We start from the raw sequence: 10,380 nt of genomic DNA, 5'->3' as shown, positions 1-10,380 counted from the left end.
ACAAGCATTATCATCGGCATTTTAGCTTAGCCAATGAGAAGGTTATGAAGATGCAATGCATGCTGTTGAGACCTTAACTTGACCTTGCCCGCGCGGGGAAGCACCTGTGTTGCGCGACATCCATATGTGTATATGGCTCGGTCCATTGCAATCCCACCACCTCTGTACCCACTTATCATCACTAGGAGCTCAAAGATCCAGTCTTTTGGAGTTCCTCGCAAAGTTTGAACTTTATCGTGCCTACTAAAGAGCAGAAAAAATAGCAGAGTTGGCCCCTGGTAACTTTCAGGTGCTTGGAAGTTGCAGGCCTCTCCACTTGCTGACGATTGCGTGATGCTGGTCTAGCCTGACGAGTCAGCTTTGTCAACTGCAACCATCTCATCAACTCAAGAAAAAGCAGAAAATTAAATAAAACCATAACTCCCAAGTTTTCTTCACTCTTGACACATGCTTCTTTGCTGCACCTCCATTCTCCTCCTGTTACTGTTTTTGAGAGGATCATTTTTTATCAATTCCGTTTGCTGGCTCGCACAGGGCGTATCCCTCGCTTTCAAGTGAACTCTGAGCATCGTGAATCTTTTATTCATTGGGCGAAAATGGGCTCCTGATTGATTCTGATATCGTGGGATTGTGAGCCATAGCTCCTCCGAAAGAAGCTTTTCCGGCTTTGATTTCAGCCATACGCTGTTCACCTACACCGGTTTTAGTTTTATATAGATCTCTCCTGCCTCCCTCCCCTTTTTTTTTTTTTCACAATTATCACTCCGTCTGTTATCTTTACCTCTTAATTCAAGCCTATGCATATATATACGCATACATTTTTGCAGTACACCTTATTTCGAACCGACCACTTTTTGGCCACTTACCCGCCTGTCACCCCAACTCCGGGAGTCGAATTTGCATTCTTTTCCACCTTATCTTTCCCTCAAGGACGGCGCCATGACTAATTCAAAGGGAGGGACGTCGACTAAAGTCGGAAATTCCCTTGTCAAATTGGCGGGCATCAAAAAAAACTATCGGGACCCCATCGGAGAGGACCCCGTCACCCGCGGAGAATCAACCTTTTCCGTTGGAACATCGGATACCTATGCCTATGTCGAACAAGAGCCATCCTCGGCAGACTGGCTGCGCGAATTGGTCCCTACTGGCCAGCAGGTCGTACAATACTTTACCAACCTTTTCCCCTTCTTGCGCTGGATTACTCGATATAACCTTCAATGGTTAATTGGTGACCTTGTAGCCGGCAAGTTCTGTTCTAATACCACGACACAAAAAAAGGCAGTTGTCCGTGATTCTAACCCTTCTTATAGGTATCACTGTGGGCGCGGTTGTGGTGCCGCAGAGCATGGCATACGCAAAATTGGCTGAGCTAAAACCTCAGTTTGGGCTTTATTCGTCGTTTATGGGCGTACTAATATATTGGTTTTTCGCAACCTCCAAGGATATCACCATCGGAGTGAGTGTCCAGTAATGCCCTTTTCCTGTTGCTCTGGAAGCTTACTTTTATTCTCTACTTTCATTTTAGCCTGTTGCAGTAATGTCGACGTTAGTTGGCCAGGTCGTCATCAAGGTCCAGGCAAATAATCCAGAAATCCCAGCGCATTATGTTGCAAGTGCACTTGCAATTATCTGCGGTGGGATCATCACCTTTATCGGCCTTATTCGGTGCGGCTGGATCGTCGATTTCATCCCTCTGACCGCAATCACTGCTTTCATGACAGGTTCGGCCATTAGCATTGCCGCGGGCCAGGTTCCTTCTATGATGGGTATTCGTGGTTTCGACACACGTGATGCAACTTTCAGGGTTATCATCAACACCCTCAAACATCTACCAGACACAAAAATTGATGCCGCAATGGGTCTGACTGCACTGTTCCTCCTCTATCTCATCCGCTGGGCTTGTAATTTCAGCGCCAGAAAAAACCCGAACAAGCAAAAGCTGTTTTTCTTCCTGGCCACGTTACGGACCGCATTTGTCATTCTTCTATATGTCATGATCAGCTGGCTAGTCAATAAAAACCATCGCGAGAAGCCAATTTTCAGGATATTGGGCACAGTACCTAGGGGTGTGTAGTACCCCTTCACTCTCAACCATGGCGCTTTTTTATCCCTGAACATCACAAAGGAAATACGCTAACACAGGGAACAGGGTTCAAAAACGCGGCTGTTCCGACAGTCAACACCAAAATCATAAAAAACTTTGCAAGCGACATCCCCGCGGCCGTCATAGTTCTCTTAATTGAGCATATTGCCATTTCAAAGTCGTTCGGGCGAATCAATAATTACACCATCGACCCATCTCAAGAATTAGTTGCTATTGGCGTGACCAATCTTCTTGGACCCTTCCTTGGAGGGTATCCTGCTACAGGGTCGTTCTCAAGAACCGCTATCAAATCAAAAGCTGGTGTTCGCACACCATTTGCTGGTGTCATCACTGCTGTTGTGGTTTTGCTTGCCATATACGCCCTTCCTGCGGTTTTCTTCTACATACCAAATTCTTCGTTGTCTGCTGTCATTATCCATGCCGTCGGAGATCTTATCACACCACCAAACACCATCTATCAGTTTTGGAGAGTCTCGCCTCTCGAAGTTGTGATTTTCTTTGCCGGCGTCTTGGTTACAATTTTTTCTTCAATTGAAAACGGCATCTACTGTACCGTTTGCGTATCAGCCGCTATTCTTCTTTTCCGAGTTGTTAAAGCTCAGGGGCAGTTCCTTGGACGAGTCAAAATCCATTCTGTAATTGGAGACCATGTTCAAGGAAACGATGGAAAACACGGTGGCGCCTTCGAAGCAAATAGCTTTAACCCTTCCAGAGCCAATAACCCATCTTCAGCCCGAAACATCTTCCTTCCACTTAACCATAATGATGGTTCAAACCCTGAAATCGAAGTAGAGCAGCCTTCACCGGGGATATTTATCTATCAATTTTCCGAAGGGTTCAATTATCCTAATGCAAATCACTACCTTGACTACCTCGTCTCTACGATATACAAGCATACGCGACGAACGAACCTTGACAGCTACCCTCGTCTGGGTGATCGGCCATGGTGTGACCCCGGGCCCCGCAAGGGCCAGGTTGAAGAAGATCGTTCACATCTTCCCACTCTCAAAGCTATTATCCTTGACTTCTCCTCCGTTAACAACGTGGACGTCACTTCTATCCAAAATTTAATCGATGTTCGCAACCAGCTCGATAGATATGCTGCTCCGCAACCCGTCCACTGGCATTTTGCTCATATCAATAACCGATGGACCAAACGCGCTCTTGTTTCTGCTGGCTTCGGCTATCCGACACCCAGCCCTGGAGGGAATGGACGATGGAAAGCGATTTTCAGCGTCGCGGAATTGGGAGGTAGTAATTCTGCTGCTGCTCACGAAGCGCTTAAGAGACGTCGTGAATCGGATCAATACAGCGACAAATTCAAACAAGATGTCGAGGCGGCAACACAAGCGATAGGGCACATTTCCCATAAAGCCGGCGGAGAGGATGGCGTCGAAGAAACATCCAGCACTGAGTCTGGAAACGAGCTTGGAAAAGAATTGGATTCTAGCAAAGTGTATAGTGTTGCGAGCCGGAGAATTGTTGCTGTCCATGGACTCAATAGGCCCCTTTTCCATATGGACCTGACCAGCGCACTGCAAGGTGCTCTTGCTAATTCTGAGGCTACTGCCGCTGAAAACAATATTATAAGGAATTAGGGGGCGTGGTTTGCACATTACGTTGTGGATCAAATTTTATTGGGGAGGTAATTGGCGTTGAAAGAAGTGCAGGTGGAGTACTGCAGTATATCCTTGTTTTTGCCAACCTGGGGATTTCTTTTCTTTTCTTTTCTTTGCCTTTCTTTCAATTTTCCTCCTTTATATCTGCCTGACCAATACCCGCTTCTATGTTTTGTTATTCGATCGAAGTTACCACACATATATATATGCTGGTGTTCTTGTATGTGCACTTTTTCGAAGCTTTCTCGGAGTCACCACTATTTTACCAGTCGTTCTGAAGCTTTATTTCCCATATCCAGCCTCCTGAAAGAAAAGGAAATAATGGAGGGAGACTATTTTACTGGTTCATAGCCAATTTTCGCATATTTTGGCCCCCCCTATGAGATGAGGTGAATTTCGGGATACGAAAATTTTTTTCTAAATTACCTCTTTACATTCCACCACTTATTACATACCACTGGTGCCTTTGATTTATTTATTATCCAACTTCTAGAAGCTATGGCCTCTCTGTTCATCAGCTCTAATAGGTTATTATTATTGTTATTATTACACAAATTTAAACCCTTGTTGGGTATACAAGCACGAACAACTTGAAACAGAAAATCAAACCGATATGGGCAAATCATGAAAACACTTGTTTATGTTGGATTATTTGACCATGTAACAATATTACTCACTCCAGAAGGATGGAAGAGATGCGGCAGCTGGTCGACTTATGATTGGGTGTAGCCTTGAGATAGAAGAGAATTTGGATTGTTAAAGCCATTCCGCTTGAGCAAATATACATCGAAACGGACGGGTGAAACCAGTTTCCAAAAATCAAATAACAGCAGTGCAGCGTTGTTGAGGTTGCCAGATAGGGCTAACTGACGGACTCAAGAGTTTGAGTTGACCTTGGCGCCAACAGAAGCTTGTCCCGCGCCACAATCTGGCGACCAGCTTGCAAAACTTGGCTTTGAATCCAACCTCCCAGATGAAGCGGCCACTCAGATGACGAACACGGCATATTTCAATCTAGCCAATACTTCTTTTCTTTTTTCTCGCAGGCTAGCCTTAGACCCGAAATCCATATTTTCACACAGCAATTGGCTTGGAACTCGTGATGTTGATGTCTTGCTGGTCTACGGAGTACTGCGTTTGACCATGTAAGTTTGGCGCGGAGATAACTCCACACGATTCCTCGCGTTTCCTTGCCATTGACATATTTAGGATTCATGTTTTACTGCGTAGTTGGGCTATCTTAACTACATAGTACAGTTCCATGCTGTACGCAGTGGTGCTGCAGCCTGTTGGCTGGTAACATCCTCTGGAATTGCCATCCCCTTGGTGCTCCAGACCTGCTTGGCTGACAATGTATTCGGCTGTCCCTCATGTCCATGCTGATGGGATGATCTATGTGGTTTCTACACGATCGGCAAGTTCATGGTTCGACGTCGTAGATAGTACTCGATGCTATCTGGTTGCTAATAGAGTATCGGGTTGGGCTGGGGGAAATTCTGGCTCAGTGCTACCAGGTTCGTATCGAGAAATGTAACTAACTAGAGAGTAGCCGAGCAAAAGGGCTGCCATAGGCTCCGACTGCAAAGAGCCTCAGAAAAAATATGAAGAACGACACCAGGTTCGTTCTATGCGAAAAATTTGCAGACATCTGCAAAATTTTATGGGTTGGATACGGTACATTTTTTTTTTATTATCGGCGTGGATGGTAAGAATATGCTTGAAGACCATCCCGTCAAGATCAGAGCCACCAAAGACTTGAGCATGTCATGCTGGAAAAGGGCCTTGGGCTGCTCGAGCTTTGGCCTTATCATACTGACCCTGGCCCAGGATATAATGACATGGTCGAAACAGCGCCAGTCCAATCACTACTGACATTATTCGTTAAGAGGCCACGGATTACTTTTCCGGGTTTACAGCTGAGGTGGTAAGGCGCACAATATGCAACCCGAGCCAGCAATCCGGATTCTCTTGACCGCAAGCGCATGTCTCATAGGACAGAAAACTTTAATCGACTTAAGGGTGATATCGATCAAAACTTAACCTCCCCTTCCGACACATTCCAGGCCCGCGTTATGCAACATCTCAGCTGTCATGGATATCGACATGGATATGACTACGGCGATGATGAAGAGAGAATACGAACCCGTTAAAATAAACGTTGTGTCGAATGTGGATTTCAGGAAAATGAGTGAAAATAGTGATATGAACGACCACTCCATGGATGTCAGATTATCGCTATTGAGGGATTGGTTTCCATTTTTCCTCCGAGGAGTTGATTAAAACCTAGTTGGGTCACCCCCAATCTTCTAACTTCTGCTAAATTTCTGATATATCTTCTATTCTTTCTTCCCAGTTGAAATCCATTTATTTGCGACATGTTATATCAATTTATCAGGAAGAAGATTCATGCCAGACAGCATCCGAAAAGCACTGACCAGAAGCGCCAATGCCCGCACCAATGGCAAAATCAAAATCAGGAAAGCGAGTTGGGTCCTGTTAGACTCGGAAATGAACATGATCCCGTGGACGCAGCCTTACTTTCGGACCGATATCCTGCCCCTGAACAAATTCAGCCAAACGGCCCCTGTCAGAAATGTAAAGAGGAGAAGCATGATGCTAGAGTCTATCGTTCAAAGTTGATAGCTGGACTGGTATTTCCGTATTTTCTTGCATCAGTCGATTTAACTATCGTTGCGTCTGCAATGCCCTTTATAGCATCCTATTTCAGTACGTAACACTCATTCCGTCCTGGGTTTTGATCATTTCTGACTTCGTGCAAACTAGATCAGCTGGACCAACTGAACTGGATCGTCACTGGGTTCACATTGACGTCCACGGCATTTATCCCAGCCTTCGGCCAATTAGCCGAAGTGTTTGGTCGGCATTTCGTACTGCAACTCGCCATGTTCTTAATGCTTATTGGCAGCGTGTTCTGTGCCACTGCCCAAACCTGGGGGATGTTGCTGTTTGGCAGAGCGTTGCAGGGAATGAGCTCTGCCGGAATAATGAACTTGATAGTAATCGTACTGGCGGATAATGTATCGTTGAAAGAGAATGCGAAGAACACCACTATTTTTCAATTCGTGTCTGGTACCAGTTACGGAGTTGGACCGGTCATTGGAGGGTAAGCTGCAGTTCATCCTTCAAGATAATATTTTTGTTGTCGACAAAATGGCAGGCTGACTAGTGTTCAGGTATTTAACTGTATGTCAATCCTATAATTTCCTTTTGTCAGTAATGTCTAGAATTTCCCTAACAGCCAAACAGGCTAATTGGCGTTACTGTTTTGTGCTAAGTATACCGGTACGTCTCATCCATCTCTAAGACTTTTTCCTTGCTGTATGCGATCTGCTTTTAATTCCTTTTTGCTTGGTTGGTTAGATCGCCTTTTTTGCCCATTTCGCAATATTCTTCTTACTTCGTAAGGAGCTGGTCAAGGGCACCCATGCTGCGAAAAGTTTTTCATCCATTTTATCCGGACTGGCCACCGTTGACTTGGGTGGTACTATCCTATTCATTCTCGGAATTGGTCTTATAATCCTAGGTACCAGTTGGGGAGGCGCAACGTACCCGTGGGCTTCAGCTGCTGTTCTTGTTCCCTTGGTTTCTGGGTCGATTTTATTTATTCTCTTTTTTGTTTGGGAATACTACCTCGAACCGGGGCGTGTACTCGGGAGGATTTTCCCACAGCAATCTCCCATGGTTCCGTTCCCTATGTTCAAAGTAAAGGATACATATCTTCTAGCTATCCTGACATTCGCCACCGGAGCAGGTGAGAAAATGAGACATGGACCTGCATTCCTCCCAGGCCTGTGTGTATACGACACTAACTTTCTTCTCTAGCCCTGTACTCAGTGTTTTATTTCATTGGAATATATTTCACACTTGTCGAAGCTTACCCTTCTGGAAGGGCGGGTATACAACTGTTGTTCTACATTCCTGGTATTGGAGGTAATGTTGCCATTCTCTGCCCCCGGACCAATTCCCTCCAGAGGTCCTATTTATGTGCTAACTCGGAATTTCCAGTTGGTGTATACTTGGCCATGTTCGCATGTAACGTCTGGCCCGCACAAACCTTTGCACCGCTTAGCACAGGCACCTTAGTCGAATCCGTCGGTGTTGCTCTTATCACCTGGGCTGTCACTACTCGCAATATACCCCTGATCAATGGAATGATGGCTGTCGCAGGTGCCGGAACGGGTCTTCGATTTATGCCCTCTTCATTACACGCAGCAGGGATATGGCCAGACAAGCTCGCACCTGCCATGTCCATCATGCGATTTTGCCTTCCCTTCGGAGGCACATTAGCCCTCGCTATCATGGGTAGCGTCTTCAACAATAAGATGGCGAGCATTTTTCATCCGTCCAGCCAGTCTCAGAGTGGTAGGTTTGATATTCACTCCGGCAAAAGTCTGGATGATATCAACAAGCTGCCTCCCGAGGTGCAAGAGCATATCCGCAATACAGGGAAAGACGCGGTTATGTGGGCTTTTATATCAATAATGCCGATTATGGTGATTAGCTTTGTATCGGGAATATTTTTAGGTAATGTGTGGATTAAAAAGAAACGAGGGGAGAGCGTAGACCAGAGAGGTCAAGCTTTTTCTACTCCTCCAGCTGACGATGAGGAAGATATCGAGAGCAACGAAGTGGTGTACGTTTCGTACCTTTGGGCACTTTTAACGGTAGGCCTTTTTTCGGTTTTTTTGTTTTCCTTGTTTCAGTTTTATCTTAAATTCCCTCATTCTCCTCTATTCCTCGCTCTCAATCACCAGTATGACCCATTAAGATTTGACAATCATGCTAATCATGATAAAACAGGGAACCTTGGATGACAAAAAATGCATCACCAAACCCCTTACCAGTCCAAAAGCAAAGACAGGCTGCAGCCTTGCTTGAAGAAAAGCAACACCGAGCCAAACTTGGACACAACCCGCCGGATGCTGAAAATTATATTCTTACTTCCAATCCTCATCCGTCGAAATCTACTTAAGGTTCTGCTCAGATATCTTCCGAACCACCTTTTTTGGCCTCATGTATTCTGCGTATAAGTTAAGCCAGAACAACATGCATACTTTCCCTTTCATACCTTCCTTGATATTTGGGTGTATAATAGAACTCATATTTTAAATATTGTTTTATGTCATAAGGGTCATTTCATTGACATGTTTTCGTTTTGAAGCTATGTATTCAGAAAGACGGTGCTCCACCAGTAACTGGGACAGGCATAGGAGGATCTTGTTGCTCGTATGTTCGGGCAAGGTCATTCACAGACGGCTTTAATATTGGATCAAGAATATGTACTTTTTGCTACATGCACAAACGGTGCCGGAAGCCTCAGCTGGGCGAATTCACGGGTCTTGAATGTGTAACGAGATATATACGACTGTATATGTTCGAATAAACCATACAGATACCATTTTTAACCGGGATACATAATACACGTATAGAGAGAAGCCGGTCGAACTACCTCAACACACCCCCAACCCCAGCCCATCCCAGCACAAAGCCACTAAGCGCGTCTCCCATAACCCCACCGCCAAACCAAAGGTCCCTCCAAGCACCCTTTCGACTCTGGTTGTTTCGTTTCGTCACACTCGAAGCCCCATCCACCTTCTCTGTAACAATCTCCCCTGTGCCGGGGAAGTATGCGCCAATTCCCATTCTATTGTTTCCGAACCCGATCAAAACGGCATGGAACAGGAAGGAGACGAGTATTGTGCCGACGAGATAGAAAATGAAACCGTACGACGATTGAAGGCCGAGGATCCCAGCGCAGATACCGAGGAGGAATGCGGTTAGGGAATGGAGGTTTGAGAGGGTCTGTTTCAGGGGTGTAAATATATATAGTTTCAAGCTTTTGCGGTTTTAATGGGATTGGTTAGCTTGGGACAAAAACATACGCGGCTGTTATGCATGACAGAGTCGGGAACGAGAGGGTTTATGAGGAGGGAGAGTTCTTGTGGGGTTGGAGGCATTATGTCGGTGTTGGGTCTCTTGTTCTTGCTCTCTCTCTCTCTCTTTCTCTCTTTTTCTTTTCAACGCTGCTGAAGTTGAAGTCCTTTTTCGTTTCTCCAACACCAGTCAATTAGGTGTCGAACATGCAGTCCAGGTGTTTGGAGGTCTCCTCGTCAGTCCATAATTAGTCGTATATATCCCTAACAATGTTGTTAGCATGCACAGAAGCAAAATCCATATATCTTCTGTTTATTCCGGATGTGGTCTCACTTACTACAGAGTGTCGCAAAATTGTTGGACAGGTTCAGATAGAACAATGGTAGTTTGGAGAAGTTTGACCATGAATTTTGGATCACGTGATGGTTATTTTTTGTCACCTTCCAAAGCTCAACATTCTACGGAGTACTTTTCTCGATATTTTTTTATAAGGCAGTGGAAATGGGAATTTGAGGTGATTTTTCTTTCCCAAGCCTTGGGTATTGTATCTGTCCGTCCGAAATGCTATTCCCAAGAATCTTGCCACTGAATGTTCCAAGAAGGACAGGACAATCTCCATCCTTCGCACCCACTGATGAATTGGCATCAGCAGCACTTTCCAGAATTTTCCTTTTATTAGCCTAAAGAGCGGAAAAACTAGAACGTGGATTAGGTGTTGTATAGCTCCATAAAAAATCCGGCTCTTAACTTTCCGGGCTGATA

General features: G+C 45.2%; 3 protein-coding genes across 3 annotated transcripts; 2 read left to right on the top strand and 1 right to left on the bottom strand.

Moving 5' to 3' along the window:
* Positions 1-939: 939 nt before the first annotated feature.
* HCAG_04851 (sulfate permease II) lies at positions 940-3,702 on the top strand (the record flags this gene model as incomplete). Its single annotated transcript, XM_001540961.1, has 4 exons — positions 940-1,228; positions 1,311-1,456; positions 1,526-2,066; positions 2,177-3,702. The coding sequence occupies 4 exons, from the start codon at positions 940-942 to the stop codon at positions 3,700-3,702; spliced, it is 2,502 nt and encodes an 833-aa protein (XP_001541011.1).
* A 1,372-nt stretch (positions 3,703-5,074) lies between these two features.
* On the top strand, positions 5,075-8,716 carry HCAG_04850 (conserved hypothetical protein; the record flags this gene model as incomplete). Its single annotated transcript, XM_001540960.1, has 9 exons — positions 5,075-5,237; positions 5,295-5,341; positions 5,610-5,647; positions 6,119-6,450; positions 6,508-6,847; positions 7,182-7,495; positions 7,567-7,674; positions 7,750-8,377; positions 8,545-8,716. 9 exons carry the CDS (start codon positions 5,075-5,077, stop codon positions 8,714-8,716), a joined length of 2,142 nt encoding a protein of 713 aa, XP_001541010.1.
* A 473-nt stretch (positions 8,717-9,189) lies between these two features.
* HCAG_04849 (conserved hypothetical protein) lies at positions 9,190-9,701 on the bottom strand (the record flags this gene model as incomplete). The annotated part of the gene is made up of 2 exons (XM_001540959.1): positions 9,190-9,546; positions 9,627-9,701. 2 exons carry the CDS (start codon positions 9,699-9,701, stop codon positions 9,190-9,192), a joined length of 432 nt encoding a protein of 143 aa, XP_001541009.1.
* Between the last annotated feature and the right edge of the window lie 679 nt (positions 9,702-10,380).

This window comes from Histoplasma capsulatum, genomic scaffold (genome assembly GCF_000149585.1).
Source record: "Histoplasma capsulatum NAm1 scaffold_4 genomic scaffold, whole genome shotgun sequence".
Classification (NCBI taxonomy): Eukaryota; Fungi; Ascomycota; class Eurotiomycetes; order Onygenales; family Ajellomycetaceae; genus Histoplasma; species Histoplasma mississippiense.
This window is presented reverse-complemented; position numbering and strand designations above follow the sequence as displayed.